This window comes from Globicephala melas, chromosome 1 (assembly GCF_963455315.2).
Source record: "Globicephala melas chromosome 1, mGloMel1.2, whole genome shotgun sequence".
In the NCBI taxonomy this organism is placed as follows: Eukaryota; Metazoa; Chordata; class Mammalia; order Artiodactyla; family Delphinidae; genus Globicephala; species Globicephala melas.
In genome coordinates, this window is record NC_083314.1 from 159,780,633 (window position 1) to 159,800,655 (window position 20,023).

At 36.6% G+C, this 20,023-nt stretch overlaps 1 protein-coding gene across 5 annotated transcripts in view; it reads right to left on the reverse strand.

Annotated features, from left to right (window-relative positions):
* The window catches only part of ZMYM4 (zinc finger MYM-type containing 4), a 176,861-nt gene that overhangs the window by 13,714 nt on the left and 143,124 nt on the right, over positions 1–20,023 (reverse strand). For all 5 annotated transcript variants that reach the window (XM_060307953.1, XM_030869680.2, XM_060307959.1 and 2 more), the window contains 8 exons: positions 19,535–19,588; positions 18,951–19,130; positions 18,198–18,292; positions 7,544–7,712; positions 7,267–7,362; positions 4,899–5,050; positions 2,002–2,113; positions 271–519 (listed from right to left, as the gene is read on the reverse strand). In XM_060307953.1, the coding sequence (XP_060163936.1) occupies positions 271–519; positions 2,002–2,113; positions 4,899–5,050; positions 7,267–7,362; positions 7,544–7,712; positions 18,198–18,292; positions 18,951–19,130; positions 19,535–19,588 (1,107 nt within the window). The remainder of the gene's footprint in view (positions 1–270; positions 520–2,001; positions 2,114–4,898; positions 5,051–7,266; positions 7,363–7,543; positions 7,713–18,197; positions 18,293–18,950; positions 19,131–19,534; positions 19,589–20,023) is intronic.

Below are 20,023 nucleotides of genomic sequence, written 5' to 3' on the forward strand. Positions count from 1 at the left end.
GGTGAAGGGGATTAAGAGGAACGAACTTCCAGTTATAAGATAAGGCACAAGGAGGTAACATACAGCATAAGGAATACGGCCAATAATATTAGAGTAACTTTGTACGGAGACAGATAGTTACTAGACTTATCATGGTGATCATTTCATAATGTATTTAAATGTCAAGTCTCTATGTTGCACACCTGAAACTAACATAATATTGTACATCAACTATACTTCAATTAAAAAAAAAGAATGAAAGAAAGGAAACTTAAAAACTCCACCACACACCTGGTTCTGTCTCCTGCTTTTGTGAAGGTGGGAAGAACCTCAGATATGTCATCTTGGTACTGTACTTCAGAGTCCTGGTCCGTCTCATCACATGGGCAAAGGAAAGCTTCAAGTGCTCAGTAACATTCTTTAGTTGAAAGTATTTGGTATTGAAGAAAAGGAGGGTGTTCAAGAGGACGATTGGTGAGTAAGCGCCCAGCTGTTTGCACTCCCACAAATGCTCTTCTTCAATGCGAGAGAACATGTAACCTGAACAGAAGAAAGGGGAAAAAGAAACAGTCCTAAACTCCTGCTAAATGGGACTAAGTAATTTCTCTAATCCTCAGACAGGAAGATACTAAGGAAAAGACTGTTCCTCTCTTTCTCCCTCTTCCTCATACAGAAAAATAGAAAAAGCACTGCAAAGAAAAGGGCAGATGATTCCACTGAAGCAGACACTGTGAGCACTCCCCTGAAACAGTTTTAATCTATTGTTATTTTAGACCGGGGGCTGGTAAACTTTTTCTGTGAAGAGCCAGATGGTAAACATATTAAGCACTGTGGGCCATGAGGGCTTTGAAAACAACTTTGTTGTTGTAAAAGATAAGGAAGTGTAGACAATACATAAACAAATAGGTGTGGCTATTTGTAAAATTTATTTATAGAAACAAATTTGAATTTCATTCAATTTTCACAGGCCACAAAATATTTTTCTTTAATTTTTTTTCCCAACTATTTAGAAATGTAAAAAATATTTTTAGCTCATGTACTATACAGAAACAGGCAGCAGGCCTGATCTGGCCCGTGAGCTGCAGTTTGCAGACTCCTGTTTGAGATCATTCTGTTTACTGTTAACTGGTTCAGTTTTATTTGTCTAATATCTTTAGAGGACAGATAGAGCTCTCTCTCCCTCCTATCTCTTCTTATTTTAAATTTATATTAAGAGCGATTGCTTCACGATAACTTATCTGGATTTTGCTTGAAAATCAGAGGTCAGAAAAAAAAAAATAAGTATACTTTTAAATGCACCTTCCTCATGATACCCCGTAAACACAGGTCTTTCCTAACGTTCTCTCCCCAATCCTCTTTGTTGCTGCTTCTGCATTCTATTCCTGGAAGGCTATCCATGAACACAGATTTATTACTTGCAAATCTATGTCTCTAGCCCCCTATTTGAATGCTAAATGCATCATGCCACCGCACTGCTCATAATGCGTCAAAGGTGCCCTGTAGCTCAACAGAAAGGGCACACATTTCTGGGCATCACATTTAACCTCTCCATTCATAGCCAAGGAGCATGAGACCAGGAGTGAATTAGGGACTTGTCCAAAGACATATGGTCACAGACAATTCAAGGATGAAGACTTAACTCTCTTTAACAACCAGTTCAGGGTACTTTTTATAAACTATTGAAAAAGGTCCATTGCTAACAGAGTCTAAAAGTAGCATATGTGCCAGCTACTGATACCATGTACAACTTTACCAAAACTACCAGATCAAAAATGGTTTCTAAAAAGTAAATGTAACCTTCAGTTGTTTTTTATATTCAATAGTTAGTATCTATTCATGTACTGTATGGAAGGTATAGTTTTACTAAAATAATTGATAATAAACCAAAGACTTTCTCCTCAAAAGTCCAAATATGTTATAAATCAAGACAAATATAAAATGAACAATTTATAAAAAGAGAATCACAAAACAAGCAATTTAAGAAGGCATATCATGAAAAGAATCAAAATATAATCATCCTACCATTAGGAAGTATTGTAGGTTCCCATATTTTCAAGAGTTTGGTAAGTTCAATCATAAATCTGGAATAGGGCTCAGTAAAAATGTTATCTATTCTACCATTTTCAAACAGGTACTACAAGAGAAAAAAATGGAAACATATATGTTGATACAAAAAAACCCACAAGTTTTTAAAAAGAATATTTTTAGGAATATAGTTTACCCTTAGTTTTTATCCTTACAATACTGTGAACCATTTTAAGGATACAGTTAAAACACCAGAATTTAAGCTAAAGATCCTTTTCACATGAATTAACATTATCTTGAGCACTGAGCTTGTAAGGTAAAGTTTATTTCCTTTTAAAAACATGAATGGTATAAAATAATTATAATAAGTACCCTTTAGTTAGTTAATAAAACTGATATACTAAAAATTGGTCCTAATTCAAATTTCTCAAATCATTTTTCTAATTCTCAGTGTCTGAGGTGCGCTCTTAGCAGTTTTTGTTTGTTTTTTAGCCTAGTTATAAGATGACTTCCTGCAAATAATATAGTTATCTAGTGTCAGATAACCTGAGGCTATCCAAAATTTAAAACTATTTATTTGGAGGCTTCTAACCACAGATCTCAACTCTCTGCCTCACAAGCCAGCCTTCAAAAAGTTCAAGTCTAATTATATGACTTAAAAGTATGCTAATTATAACCATCAAGAATCATATCACAGGGCCTTCCCTGGTGGCACAGTGGTTAAGAATCCACCTGCCAATGCAGGGGACATGGATTCAAGCTCTGGTCCAGGAAGATCCCACATGCCGCGAAGCAACTAAGCTCGTGTGCCGCAACTACTGAGCGTGTGAGTCACAACTACTGAGTCCATGTGCCTAAAGCCTGTGCTCTGCAACGAGAAGCCACCACAATGAGAAACCCGCGCATCGCAATGAAGACTAGCCCCCACTCGCCACAACTAGAGAAAGCCCGTGCGCAGCAACAAAAAAAAAGACCCAATGCAGCCCCCCCCAAAAAAATCACATCACAGAATGGGAAACACGCAACAGTTTGAGTAAATTACTGTTAAATATTTTGACGGTGCAGGTCAGGTCAGAGTCAAGCACTTCAGAGAAATACAATGAACAGAACAAGAGAATAACACAAAGTAGCATAATTATATGCTAAAAATCTTTCAGTGTTCTTTTTTGTTGTTGTTGTTGATACGTGGCCTCTCACTGTTGTGGCCTCTCCCGTTGCGGAGCACAGGCTCCGGACGCGCAGGCTCAGCAGCCATGGCTCATGGGCCCAGCTGCTCCGCGGCATGTGGGATCTTCCCGGACCGGGGCACGAACCTGTGTCCCCTACATCAGCAGGCGGACTCTCAACCACTGCGCCACCAGGGAAGCCCCTAGTGTTTTTAAGATCTGGTATTTTAAACTTATTTATCTATGGCTATCTTGGTTTCCTGCTTTTTGATCTATGTATGACTTGCAGTAAATTTTTATTTCCACTTAAATTTATTCCGGCTAATAAAAATTACACACCATTTCAACGTGCATTTTTATAGGCCTCTTCAAAGGCAATTTATGATTGTATCGCCAGATTACAGTTTTGTTGTTGAAAAGTATTCTTCATTTTCTTTATTTTAATAAAGTTATTTTCACAACTTAAAAATATTATATCCTCATTATGGAAAGAGTTTAAAATACAGAAAAGGTGGAAGAAAGATATACTCAAACTCACTACACAAAGGCAACTACTGGTAACAGTCAGGAGTTATTTCAATCTTAAAAAACATTTCCTTTATGAATACACAGAATTGAGTTTTGTACCTTTACTCAAATATGAGTACCTATAAAATACATGGGTTTAAAAAAAATCACTTCCCCCTTAGATCAGAAACAAGATAAAAATGCCACTTCTACTGAACATTGTACAGGAAATCCTAGCCAGAGTAATCAGGTGAGAAAGAGAAATAAAAAGTATTGAAATAGGAAAGGAAGAAGTAAAACCATCTCTATATGCAGTGACATGAACCTATATATAGAAAATTCTAAAGTGTCTACAAAAAAACTAGTTATTAGAGCTAGTAAATGAACTTGGTAAAGCTGCAGAGTATAAGCAACACAAAATCAGTTGTAATAAACAATCCAAAGAGAAAATTAAGAAAATTCCATTTACAATAGCATCAGATAGAATAAAATACTTAAGAATAAATTTAACAAAAGAGGTATGTGATTTACACGCTTAAAGCTACATAAAACTGCTGAAATTAAAGAACACCTAGGAAAAACATCTTGTACTCATGGATCTAAAGACAAAATTGTTAAAACAGCAATATTCCCCAAAGCAATCTACAGATTCAATACAATCCTATCAAAATCCCAACGGTTTAGTTTTTGAAGAAATGGAAAAGTTGATCCTAAAATTGATATGAAATTGCAAGGAACCTCGAATAGCCAAAAGAATCTTGAGGAATCACACTTCCCAATTTCAAAACTTACTACAAACCTACAGTAATCAAAATAGTGAGTACTACCATAAGAATAGCCATAAACCAATGTATTAAAAACTGAGAGTCCAAAATAAACACATGCATATTTAGTCAAACGATTTTGGACAAGGATGTCTCCTGTCACCTATGTCAAATCACCTATGTCACTTCTTTTGTGAACTGCTATTTATGCCTTTTTTGTGCATTTACCAATAAAATGCACCAACCTCAATTCCTCTTATTCTAACAGTCTCAGTTTAACTTATAAAAGGCTTATATGACCAAGACTTTTAAATCAGGGTCAGTAGTTCATTAAGGAGAGAGTATACGAGCAATACCAAACAAACAATATACACTATAAGTTTTCAGCTTAATTCACAAGTTCTATCAGAATTATTAAAAATGCAATAGATTTTGTAACAATTATTGAATTTCGTACCTGCTGAATTCCAAGGCACAAGTATAAGATACTGTCTGGATCATACTTTTCACCATTTGGTCTCCGCACTTCTTGAATAAACTGGCATAAGCCTAAACTCAACTCAGCAAAAGTGCAGGACAGAATATCTTCCTTCAGCTTGATAGAGCGGACTGTGGAAAGGTAGAAAACATCTGAAATACTAACTTATAGAAAAATAATAACATTACTCAACTCACTGAATAAACACTGACTACACTGCCCCAGGTATTGTGGTGTACACTGGTGAATACATGGATTAAAGACAGATCCTGATCTCAAGGCTTTTTTAGGTAAAGAAATAAAGACAATGAAGCACATATGACGTAATAGGGTGCTATGACAGGGGTTTTATCTAAATAAAATTCTATGAAAAAAAATAAGGGCCATCTAACAGACAGGGAAGGGTCATGTTAGATTCTGGGAGATGTGAAAGGTGGAGAAGAATTAAACAAGTGGAGGAAGAATTCCAATTTGAGGATATAAAAAGATTTCCCGAAGTATACTCCACAAAATACTAATCATGTGAGAGCTCAAGAAAACTGGGTTTCTAAGATCTGATAAATTTGGAAAACAGCAGTATGTTATACCTGCCTCTAAAGAATTCACAATGTTTTTTTAACATATTAAAGTCTCTGGAGATTTCTGCAAAAAAAAATGCTGTTTAACTTTCTTTAAAGTCATATTTATTTGAATAAGGAACACTTTAAGTAACATATAACTTCATGCCTTTGAAAATGCCAGAAAATATAGTATGTGCTCAACCACAAAAGTGAAAAGGTTCAGGGGACTCAGGTGAACAGCGGAAAAGAAAAGAGGGCAGATGCGGGCAGATTATGGTAAGCCTCATATATTACATTAAGAGTTTGAAGACAACTAAGAACTGAATTAGTTTTAGGCAGGAGAGTTATCTAATTTGACTTGTAGAGATCTTACTGCAACAGACTGGTCCACACTGTGGGATGAGTTGAAACACTCTTTCTAGTTACTGCTTTTCTGCATTTAGAAAACACTGCATGTTTCCAAAGATACACTTGAGCTCCCCTGAGTTGGTTTTGCAAATTGAAATAGGTGATTCATGAGGGCAAGGACCATGTCTGATCTTTTCACCTGAGTGCCTACAACCATGCCTGATACATGACAGGTATATTCAGTAAGTATTTTTTTTGGATGAATGAGTAGCGGAAATGAGTAGGCATCCCCTGTGGCTACTGCATTTAGGCTTGGTGGTCTAATACAATATTACTTCTCCATTTTCACTACCCCTCCTTTTTTCTTTCTTTTTAAATTTTTATTTTTTTAAATTGAAGTACAGTTGACTTACATATCCACCGTTTCATTTGTTTATTTTTTGGCCACGCTGTGCGGCATGCAGGATCTTAGTTCCCCAATAGGGGACTGAACCTGTGCCCCCTGCTTTGGGAGAACAGAGTCTTAACTACTGGACCACCAGGGAAGTCCCTATCCTTCCTTCTTTCTTAAAAATGTTGTGCCTCAAACTGGAAGGTGAAAGGCCTAGTAAACTCCCATAACAGGAGTATATTTATATCACTCTGGAGCAGAGAGATTATACTTGATCTGTGGGAACTCAATGAGTCAGTCACAGACCACAGCAGCAACTAACTGCTCCAATAATGAGGGTAGACTGAGGCAAAGCCAAGAGTGCATGCAATCACCCAGGTATTAGAGAGAAGGTATAGTTGGAAAGGGACAAAAATATCTAGTTACAAGGACATATTCATTCCTGCCCCATCTCATCCCACAAAGATTGTATAAGTATCTTATATAAAACACAGATAATAAAAAAGCAAAATACAAACTGAAAACAAAGTTTAGAATAGAACGATCGGGGAAAAAAGAAAGCTAATGATTAGGGTTCTAAATTTATACAGTGTTGCTCTATTTGAACTGTTTATTGGGTTCCAAAGTTTTTGGCACCAAAAATGAAACCTGCAATCATGGTCAATCATATACAACTCCTTGATAGGAAAAATTCCTACAGTAACAGCAAGGCTTTTCCAGGTATTCTTCTTAACAACAACAACAACAAAAAGTGTTACACTGGGTTCCACACTGATTATTCTACAAATATAGGGCTCAAGAAGACAGATTTGAGTTACTTGCATAGTGTTAGAAAAAGAAACAGAATTCCTTATATTTGCACAAGAAACTCATGATCAGAAGATACAACCTTACCTTTATAACAAGCTCTTTAAAATTGGGAGTGGATATTAATTTCTCTTTTTAAACATAAACTTCAAATTTTAAATAATTTTAAATATTCCATTTACAAATTTAAAATCAACAATGATATTACAAGCAATTCAGATCACAAGGAGAGAAATTTTACCTCTACAGCCTGGCTCTGAAGATTCTTGAGAGAGTGCATGGTCTTGAGCACTTCCTAAAGGGTCAGAACACGGGCTAGATGAGGCATGTTCAACTCCTGACAAAGAAAGAAAAATTAATGAGAATAAATAAAGATGGGGAAAAAAATTAAGTAAAGCCAAAATCAAAGTTTTATGGGATTTCTGACCTACTATGTATCCCTTTTGAGTAGATTTATGACTTAAGCTGTATCCCTCCCACCCCCTAAATCAGGACACAAATTCATGCCGTGTATTTACCACTTTTCAGGTCCCCCTGCTCTTCCTTGGCATTTTTCCACTGAACCCAGTTCTTCCAGGCATTTACCCCATACATGTATTTCAGTGTCATCCCAGACACTGAGCACCCTTGAAAGGCTCCTTGAATAAGACTCCTGGGCTCCACAGACACTACAGACTTCTTCCGTCCCTGTAAGAATTCCAAAAATTTACAGAATATAAAATTTAGTTTCAGAGCTTTAAGAATTGGGATTCTCAAAGACAGAATGGGCATAAATTTACAGAAAATGCAATTTAGTATTAGATCCCAAAGATTCAGAGCTCTTAGAGCTAGAAAGAGCTTAGTCATCTAATCCAATCCATATGAGAAAAGAAAAAAAGAGAAAATTGAAGTGTAGAAGGTAATATTTTAATAATCACTAACATTTGGGTATTTACTATGTTCCGGATGCTGGACCCACCCAATGAGGTATGAATAACAGTTATTACCACTCAGGTCTATTTAATGGAACATACGAATAGATGGCTCTAAAAGAAGCCTCAATAAATTCTCTAACTACAATGGAATTCAGCTAGAAATCAGTAATGAAATAGTGTTAGAAAAATCCTGAAAACTCAGAAATTAAACAACACATGTTAAGAAACCACAAATGCGATTAGAGAATATTTTGAACTTAAGTAAAAATGAAAACAAAACGTATCAAACTTTATGTAATAGTGCTAAAGCAGTGCTTATAAGGGCATTTACAGTATTAAAATGCTTCTATGAGAAGTGAAAGAAGTCTAAAATCAATAATCTAGCCTCTGTGTTAAGAAACTAGAAAAAAGACTTCATTAAAACCCAAAGTAAGGAAATAATAAAAAATAGAGCAAAAATCAATAAAAAGAAAAGATAAAGGAAAAATCAATAAAATGAAGAGCTGGTACTTTTAGAAGGTTAAAAAAACATGATAAATCTCTAGCTAGAATGATCAGGGATAAAAGAAAAAAGACACAAATTATCAACACCTGACCCCACACATATAAAAAGAATAATAAAACTGTGAACGTCATTATGACAATAAACTAGACAGCTTAGATAAACTGAACAAATTTCTTGAAAGACACAAACTAACAAAGCTTGCTCTAGAAGAAATAGATAACCTAAGTAGCTAGAGAAATTCAATTCATAGTTTAAAACCTTCCCATAAAAAAAAATCCAGACCCAGATGGCTTCACTGTTGAAGTCTAGCCAAGAATTAAGTAATTATATAAACTGTATTTCAGAAAATAGAAGAGGAGGAACACTAACTCACTTATATTACTATTATCCTGACAGCAAGGCCAGATAAAGTCATCACAAGAAAACAGATCAATAGCTCTTTTAAACTGAGACACTTAAAACCTTAACAAATATTAGCAAACTGAATCCAGCAACGTATAGAAGAATAAAAACATCAAAAGAAAGTAGTGCTCATCCCATAAATGCAAGGTTAGTTTATAATTTAAAAAATTAATGTATTTCACCACTTTAAAAGACTCAGAAAAGAAAAACCAGATGATCATCTCAAGAGATCACCTGACAAAGTTCAAAACACAATCAAAAACACTCTGAGCAATTAGAAATAGAAAGGAACTTCCTGAACTTGATAGAGGTCATCTATGAGAAACATATAGGTAACATCATATTCAATATTGTAAGGCTGAACACTTCCCTAAAATTGGGAAGAGGCATGAAGGTCTGCACTCATTACTTATATTAAACATTGTACTAAAGATCCTTGTTAATGCAATAAATCAAAAAAAGAAAGAAAATGCACTAAGATTGTAAAGGAAAAAGTGAAACTGCCTTTATTTACAGATAATATGATTGTGTAGGTAGAAAATCCTAAGGATTTCAGTTGAGCAAAATCACCGTATATAAAATCAATATTCAAAACCATCTCTATTTCTATGTCAATGAAGAACACTAGAAAAGGAAATTTAAAAATAACGCTATTCACAACAGGATCAAAAATATATTAAAATACTTATTAGATAAATTTGGTAAAGTATAAGACTTGTAAAATGAAAAATACAAAACACTGTTGGGAGATAATCTGAATAAAGGTGAAAGATACCATCTTTATGGACTGGATGGCTCAAAGTTGCTAGGATGTCAATTCTCTGCAAATTGATCCATGGATTAAGAACAGCCCCAATCAAAATTTCAGCAGACTTTTTTGTAGAAATTGACAAGCTGATTCTAAAATGTATATGGAAATTCAAATAAATCCTTTGAAAAAGATGAACAAAGATGGAAGACCTACACTCCTATTTCAAGACTCACTGTAAAGCTACATTAATCAAGTCAGTTGGTACTGGTATAAAAATAGACATGTATATCAATGGAACAGAATAGTTTCAGAAACAGACCAAGACATATATGGTCAGTTGACTTTAACAAAAGTGCCAATGTAACTGAAGGGGAAAAGACAGCGTTTACAAAAGTGGTACTAGAACAACTGTATATCCATACACACAAAAAAATGATATGTGATGCCTTAACTTATACATAAAAATTATCTCAAAATGGATCACAGAAAACATAAAAGAAAATTATAAAACTAGGAGAAAATGTAAGAGAAAATCTTAATTACCATAGTTAAGTTAAGCAAAGATTTTTAGATGGGATAATAAAAAGCACAAATTATAAAAGAATAAAAACTGATAAAGTAGACTTCTCAAAAGTAAAAAGTTCTGTCCTAGTGTGGGTGACCAAGATGGCAGAATAGGAAGACCCTGAGCTCCCCACCTCCCATGGGCACACCAAAATTATTACTATGTACAGAGCAACTTTCCATAAAAATGACCTGAAGACTAGCAGAAAAGATCTTTTACAGCTAAAGATATAAAGAAGGAACTACAAGATGGGTAGAAAGGGGCAGAGACACGGTATAATCAAGACCCACACCACCAGGTTAGGTGACACACAAATGGGAAGATAATCACAATTGGAGATGTTCTCCCCAAGAAGTGAGAGGTCTGAGCCCCATATAGGGCTCCCCAGTCTGGGGCTCCTGCACTGGGAAGATAAACCTCCAGAACACTTGGTTTTGAAGGCCAGCGGGGCTTGTTTTCAGGAGAGCCAGAGGGCTGCAGGAAACAAGAGACTCCCACTCTCAAAGGGTACACACAAAATCTCACATGATCTGAGACTCAGGGCAAAAGCAGTAATTTGAAAGGAGACTGGGTCAGACCCACTTGATTTCAGAGAGCCTCCCAGAGAGTCAAGAGGAAACTGGGACTCACCCTGGGGACACAGATGCTGGCGGAAGCCATTTTGGGGAGCTCACTCTACAACGAGAACACTGCTGCTAGCAAGCACCATTTTGGACTCCTCCCACTAAGTTAAATGAGAACTGGAGCCAGCCTGCCCACCAGCCAGTTGCCAACAATCCTGGGACGCTTGAGGCCAAGAAGCTAGCCAGGTGGGGACACAGCCCCAAACACCAGCAAGTTTGCTGCCTTAGGCTCCCATGAGCCCTCAGCCACCCTGAACAAGGCTCTGCCCACCAGTGGATAGGCACTAGTCCCAGGACCTCCTGGGCCCTGGCCTTGCCCACCAGCAGGCTGACACCAACTCTAGGATCACCAGGGCCCCACAGCCAGAGATCCTCAGGAGCAGGCTCTTCCCACCAGTGGACCAACACTAGCCCCAGGATACCGTGGGACCTAGACCAATACATCCACAAGCCAATACCAGCTTCAGGAACCAGGCCCCCCAGCCAGAGACCCTGGGACCCAGCTCTGTGCACCAATGGAACAGAACTAGTCCCAGGATACAGCCTCACCCACCACTGGTTGGAACCAGCCCTGGGATCCCATGAGCCCTGGCCCTGCCCACTAGAGAGCAGACACTAGCCCCTGGGTATACCGCAGCCCTGTAGCCACCTGTGTCAGGACCCAGCCTGTAACCCAGTGGGTCAAAACCAGGCCGAGAACACCCACCCTCCACCCAGTCCCACCCACCAGCAGGACAGCATTAGCCTGGGAACTCCTCAGGACTCTGCTGCCTCATGACGTGGCCCTGCCCACCAGTGGGCCAGCACCAGGACCAGAACGCCCCAGGCTGCAGCCAACCACACCAGAGTCGGAGGCCTCTGCATTAGGCAGGGTCTGGCAACCAACCGGTCTTGGACTTTCTGGTCCCAGCATGCCCACAGTAGTCAGCCATGCTGACCATGCTTATCAGAACGCCCACAGTAGTCAGCTTGTCATAAGGGCCCATGCAGTGCATATACAGGGCACCCCTAGAGCATACAGCTCTGGTGACTAGAAGGGAGTCTGCTGCTCAGCCCCGTAGAATGTCTCTTACATAAGGTCACTTATCTAAGATTGGTAAACGGAACCAACCTATGAAATACATAGAAGTAAAAACAAAGAACTAGGCAAAATAAGGCAACAGAGGAATATGTTCCAAAGGAAGCATTCTACCCAATAAGACTGCAAGGTAATGACTGTAAAGATGCTCAAAGCACTCAGGAGAAGAATGAACACAGTGAGAGGTTAGAAGTTTCTAACAAAGAGTTAGAAAATATAATGAACAAGCAAGCAGAGCCAAAAAATACAATAATTGAAATAAAAGGAATTAACAGTAGGTTAGCTGATACAGAGGAACAGATCAGCAAACTGGAAGACAGTGTAGTCAAAATCACTCAAACTGAAGAGAAAAAAGAAAAAGAATTTTAAAAAGTGAGGACAGTTCAAGAGAACTCTGAGACAACTTTAAGTGTACCAACATTTGCATTGTAGAGGTCCTGGAAGAAGAGAGCACGGAAGGAGCAGAGGATGTATTTGAAGACATAATAGCTGAAAACGACCCTAATCTGGGAAAGGAACCAAACATCCAAGTCCCAGAAGTACAGAAAGTCCCAAACAGACTCAATCCAAAGATTTCCACTCAAAGACACATTATAATTAAAATAGCAAACATTAAGGATAAAGAGAGAATTTAAAAGCATCAAAGGAAAAGCAACTAGTTACGTTAAAGGAAAATCCCATAAGGCTATCAGATGACTTTTCAGCAGAAATTCTGCAGGCCAGAAGGGACTGGCACCATGTATGTAAAGTGATGAAAGGGAAAAAACCTACAACGAAGAATACTATACCCAGCAAGCCTTTCATTCAGATTTGATAGAGAGATTAAGAGTTTTTTACAGACAAGCAAAGCTAAAATAATTCAGTACAACAAAACCAGCTTTATAAGAAATATTAAAGGGAATTCTCTAAGCAGAAAAGAAAAAGTAACAACTAGAAAAATGAAAATTAAAAAAAAAAATTTCACTGGTAAAGACAAACATACAGTAAAGATAGTAGATCAGTACTATCTACTAGAAAGATTAAGACAAAAGTAGTAAAATTATCTATATCCATAATAAGTAGTAATGAATACACAAACCAAAAAACGTAAAATATGATGTCAGAAACATTAAATGTGGGGAGGGTAAAAATTCAGGGTTGGTAAAATGTATTCAAAATTAAGAGATCAGCACTTAAAATAATCATGTATAAACATAAATAGACTGGTATACATAAACCTCATGGTTACAACAAACCAAAAATCAGTAATAGATACACACACAAAAAAGAGAAAGGAACCCCAAAATAACACTAAAGATAGTCATCAAATCACAGGGGATGAGAGCAAAACAATGAGGAACAAAAAAGAGCTACAAAAACAACCACAAAGCAATTAACAAAATGACAATAAGTACATACCTATCAATAATTACTTTACATGTAAATGGACTAAATGCTCCAATAAAAAAACATAGGGTAGCTAAATGGATACAAAAACAAGACCCACAGTGCTGCCTAAAAGAGACTCACATCAAATCTAAAGGCACACAAAGACTGAATGTGAGAGGATAGGAAAGGTGCACCTAAATACATAAAGCAAACATTGACAGATATAAAGGGAGAAATGGACAGTTACACAACAAGAGTAGGGGACTTTAAAACCTCGCTTACATCAATGGACAGAGATAAATAAGGAAAATAAGTAAGGAATCACTGGCCATAAATGACACATTACAAGAAATGGATTTAATAGCTATATACAGAATAAACACACACACACACATATGTTTGTGTGTATATATATACATATATATATATGTAATATTTCACCCAAAAGTAGAACACACATTCTTTTCCAGTTCACATGGAACATTCTCTAGATCACTTGCTAGGCCACAAAACAAGTCTCAGTAAATTTAAGAGAAAAGTAAAATCATATCAAGCATCTTTTCCAACCACAATGCTATGAGACTAGAAACCAAATACACAAAAGAACTGTAAAAAACACACAGCACAGAAGACTAAACAATATGTTATTAAACAACCAATGGGTCACCAAAGAAATTAAAGAGGAAATCAAGATTATACCTGGAGACCAATGAAAATGAACACAATTATCCAAAATCTATGGGATACAGCAAAAGCAGTTCTAAGAGGTAAGTTTACAGTGACAAGCCTACTTAAGGAAACAAGAAAAATCTCAAATAAACAAACTAACCTTATACCCTAAGGGAACTAGAAAAAGAAAAAGAAAACCGAAAGTTGGTAAAGGAAAGAAATCATAAAGATCAGAGCAAAAATAAACTAGAGACTAAAAAGCAATAGAAAAGATCAATGAAACCAAGAGCTGATCTTTTTAAAAGATAAGCAAAGTGGATAAACCTTCAGCCGGACTCATCAAGGAAAAAAGAAACGTACAAATAAATTTTTTAAAAAAATGAGAAGAGAGAAGTTACAACAAACAACACAGAAATATAAAGGATCTTAAGAGACTACTATGAACAATTATACACCAAAAGAATCACCTGGAAGAAATGGAAAAATTTTAGAAATGTACACCCTCCTAAGACTGAGCCAGAAATACATAGAAAATATGAACAGACCAATTACTAGTAATGAAATTGAATCAGTAATCATAAAACTCCCAACAAACAAAAGTCTAGGACCAGACAGCTTCACAGATGAAGCTGACCAAACATTTAGAGAAGAGTTAATACCTATCCTTCTCAAACTATTACAAAAAATAGCAGAGGAAGCAACACTTACGAATTCATTCTACGAGGCCAGTATCACCCTGATACCAAAAGTAGATGACCATAAAAGAAGACAATTACAGGCCAATATCACTGATGAACATACATACAAAAATCCTCAACAAAATATCAGCATACCAAATTCAACAATACATTACAAGGATCACACACCATGAGCAAGTGGGATTTATTCCAGGGATGCAAAGAACAATTTGGTATTTGCAAACCAATGTGATACACCACATTAACAAACTGAAGAATAAAAGTCATATGATCATCTCAACAGAAGCAAAAAAAGCCTTTGACAAAATTCAACATTCATTTATGATAAAAATTCTCCACAAAATGGCTATAGCGGGAACATACCCCAATGTAATAAAGGCCAAATATAACAGACCCACAGCTAACATCATACTGAATGATGAAAAACTGAAACAATTTCCTCTAAGATCAGGAATAAGACAAGGATGCCCATTCTGCCACTTTTATTCAACATGGTATTGGAAGTCCCAGCCACAGCAATCAGAGAAGAAAAAGAAATAAAAGGAATCCAAATTGGAAAGGAAGAAAACTGTCACTGTTTGCAGATAACACCATACTATACATAGAAAATCCTAAAGACACCACCAAAAAGTTATGAGAACTCACCAACGAATTCAGTAAAGTTGCATGATACAAAATATACAAAATCTGTTGCATTTCTATAAACTACCAACAAACTGTCAGAGAAATTTTTAAAACAATCCTGTTTATAATCACATCAAAAAGAATAAAATACCTAGGAATAAATCTAACAAAGGAGGTAAGACTCGACTCAGAAAACTATAAGACACTGATGAAGGAAACTGAAGATTAAACAAACAAATGGAAAAATACACCATTCTCGTGAATTAGAAGAATATTGTCAAAATAACCACACTACCCAAGGCAAACTACAGATTCAATGCAATAAAATCAAACTACCAATGGCATTTTTCACAGAACTAGAACAAATAATTCTAAAATTCATTAGGAAACATAAAACACCCAGAATAGCCAAAACAATCTTGAGAAAGGAGAACAAAGCTAGAGGTATCATACTCCCTGATTTCAAACTATGCTAAAAACTACAGTAATCAAAACAGTATGGTAGTGGCACAAAAACATACACACAGATCAATGGAACAGAATAGACAGCCCAGATAAACCTATGCTTTTATGGTCAATTAATCTATGCCCAAAGAGGCAAGACTATATTGTACAATGAAGAAAAGACTGACTCTTCAGTAAATGGTGTTGGGAGAAGTGGACAGCTACATGGAAAAGAATGAAACTGGACCACTTTTTCATACCATATACAAAATTAAACTGAAAATGTAAGACCTGAGACCATGAAAGTCCTAGAGGAAAACACAGGCAGGAAACTTTGACATCGGTTTTAGTAATATTTTTTGGGTCTGTTCCCTCAGGTAAAGACAACCAAAGCAAAAATAAACAAATGGGACCACATCAAACTAAAAAGATTTTGCATAGCAAAGGAAACCCTCAACAAAATGTAAAGGCAACCTACTGAATGGGAAAGGATATTTCCAAATTATATATCTGGAAAGAGGTTAATATCCAAAATGTATAAATAACTCAATATCCAACAAACAAACAAACAAACAAAAAATGGAATTAAAAAATGGGCAGAGGATCTGAAGAGCCATTTTCCCAAAAGGGACATACAGATTGCCAACAGACACACGGAAAGATGCTCCACATCACTAATCATCAGGGAAATGCGAGACAAAACCACAATGAAATATCACCTCACACCTGTCAGAATGACTACAACGAAAGGGACAAGAGATATCAAGTGTTGGCGACGATGTGTAAAAGGGGGAACACTCATGCACTGTTGGTGGGAATGTAAACTGGTGCAGCCATTGTGGAAAACAGTATGGCGCTTCCTCAAAAATTAAACATAGAACTACCATTTGATCCAGCAATTCCACTTCTGGGTATTTTTTACCCAAAAGAAACAAAAACACTAATTCAAAAAGATATATATGCACCCTTAAGTCCACTGCAGCATTACTGACAACAGCCAAGATATGGAAACAACCTAAGTGTCCTAGATGAATGAATAAAGAAGATGTGGTACACACACACACACACACACAGTTACATACAATGGAATTATTACTCAACCACAAACAAGAATGAAATCTTGCCATTTGTGACAGCAGGGATGGACCTAGAGGGTATTACAGTAAGTGAAACAAATCAGACAGAGAAAGACAAATACTATATGATTTCACTTATATCTGGAATCTAAAAAACAAATGAACAAACATAATTAAACAGAAACAGAATTATAGATACAGAGAATAAACAAGTGGTTCTCACAGGGGAGGGGGTTGGGGAGATGAGAGACATAGGTGAGGGAGATTAAGAGGTACAAACTTCCAGTCACAAAGTAAATGAGTCATGGTTATGTTATGAAATGTACAGTGTGGGGAATACAATCACACAATTATAATTATGTAATATCTTTGTATGCTGACATATTGTAACTAGACTTATCCTAGTGAACATTTTAAAATATGTAGAAATGTTGAATCAGTATGTTGTGCTCCAAGAACTAACAAAGTATTGTAGGTCTATTATATTTCAAAAACAAACAAACAAATTCTTAGAAAAAGAGATCAGATTTGTGGCTACCAGAAGCAGGGAGTAGGGGGAGGGAGACTGGATGAAGGTAGTCAAAAGGCGTAAATTTCCAGTTTAAGTAAGTACTAGGGGTATAATGTGCGACAGGATATATATAATGAACACTGCTCTGTGCTATATATACAAGTTGTGAAGAGAGTAAATCCTAAGAGTTCTCATAGTAAAAAAAAATTTTTTTGTTTCTTTTTTATCTATATGAGATGATGAATGTTTACGATCTTATTGTGGTATTCATTTCATGATGTATGTAAGTCAAATCATTATGCTCTACACCTTAAACTTAGTCCTGTTATGTCAATTATATCTCAATAAAACTGGAAAAAAATAAATAAATGAACCATGGAAATAGGGAAAAAGTTGTTTTTCACTATTAAGAAAATAAAAATGAAGTCACAAAATAGGAGGAAAAGTCATATTTGATAAAAGAATTATATCCATAATAAAAAACATAACTCAATAAGATGAAAACTAACCCAAGTAAAAAAAAAAAAAAAAGTGTGCAGGGCTTCCCTGGTGGCACAGTGGTTGAGAGTCTGCCTGACAATGCAGAGGACATGGGTTCGTGCCCTGATCCGGGAAGATCCCACATGCCACGGAGCGGCTGGGCCCGTGAGCCATGGCCGCTGAGCCTGCGCATCTGGAGCCTGTGATCCACAACGGGAGAGGCCACAACAGTGAGAGGCCCGTGTACCGCAAAAAAAAAAAGAGGAAAGTGTGTAACAACGATTATAAAAAACTAACAGAAAAATCCTTTGATTATAGAAACAAAATAAAAAGTCCCTCCTGAGGAAATATAAAATAAGAGATATGGTTTTTGACTTCAAAAAAACAAAAACAAAAGGACAAAAATACAAGGTTGGAAAACAACAAAGAAAAGAAAATGCTAGAAAAATTAAGTTACTGCTTACTCTTCGTCTGGGCTGGGGGAAGCCATCTCTGTGTCGTCTTCTTGTTCGGGAACGTGCCTGGATTCCCTGTCCTTTATTCAGTGGGTCAAAGGATTCTATGATATCCAAGAGAAAGCATAATGTGAGATAAATCACTCACAGACTTAAATAAACACTTAGGGTGAAGGAGGAAATATCAGGTAATCATCACTATATTCATTACTTTGTTTATGATAAAATATGGACTTTACTTATATACATAAGAAAACAAGGAGATACAGCATGTATAAAAACTTTATTATCTCGCAAAAAAAAAAAGGGGGGGGGGGCTTCCCTGTTGGCGCAGTGGTTGAGAGTCCGCCTGCCAATGCAGGGGACACGGGTTCGTGCCCCGGGCCGGGAAGATCCCACATGCCACGGAGCGGCTGGGCCCGTGAGCCATGGCCGCTGAGCCTGCGCGTCCAGAGCCTGTGCTCTGCAACAGGAGAGGCCACAACAGTGAGAGGCCCGTGTACTGCAAAAAAAAAACCCAAACTTTATTAACAATCAAGAAAAATCCCTATATGATTACTGTGGGAAACTTAAAAACAACAACAACAAAAACAAATTAACCCCTTATAAAGAACAATATGGTATGAATTAATACCTTCAAAGGCAGGGACCATTTGTGCCCTAGATAGTTATCATACATTATAACTGCTTCATTATGCCAATTCAGAGTTGTACGAATATTCTAATAAAGGACTTTGAACAGACAGGTTACACTGCACAAACCTGATGGAAAATCTGCTTCCAGATCCTGTTCAGTTTCCCCTTTTGAGAACTGCTTCACTTCTAAATCAGCCTCTTGCACAGTATTTGACTTTAAGGCATAATGATTTAATTCTTCCTCCCAGCTATGTGGAGTAGATACTGCCTCTGATTCAAGATCACCACTGTAAGTACTTCCTTGGTCTGAAATATACAGAAAAACAAACAAGCCCTCAAAATGAGATAATATACTTGACATACTCAGAAACCTCTCTGAAACCCTAAATACCAAAAAGTCAGGTATGGTTGCTGGACAATTCCATAGGTACACTCAAGAATGAAGTAACTTGTTCACCAATATCACAGAACTAGATTTATATTCTTGGTACACACTTCAGAGCATTATTTCAATTAATCCTTAAAACCAATATCTGAGGTAGCTTTTATTAGTCTCTTTACAAATTAGCACAAAATCATAGATGTCTGATGCCCCCTACAAGCAGCTAAAATTGCAAATATTAAATCCAAGGATGCTAATACTTTACGGATTTGTGTCACTAACAGAGGATAATATTTCTAAGATTCAAAATACATTTACAATTACAAACCTTTTTCAAATATCTTGGTGTCTAGAAAGAGCTCCTGTTCAGAAGTTTGGGATCCTAAAGAAAAAGAAAAGCACATAATAAGTCAATTTATATGTATACAAAAAACAAACCGCATCTCAAACGAAATGACTGCACTAGGGAGGTTCTACGTAAATAGTCTTTATATGCAGAAAAGAATGGTTCATTAATAAAAGTCAGGCATTAGTGATAAATACAGTTAAATTACAATTGATAACAGTGGTTACACTTCTAGATAGCAAGCGGTATGAAAGAAGTCATGGCAAGAGAGACCTTTATTTTGGATTCTGTGCTATCTGAAATTCTTTTTTTTTTTTAACCACAACACACACACACACACAATATTGATTTACTCACAGGTTGACAAATCTGTTTTAAATTCCTTTTTCCTTCCCTAAATAAAATATGCTTTACCATGCAGTGGAAAGCTGACAAACTTAGAATATAAATACAAGAGCAATCAGCACATGG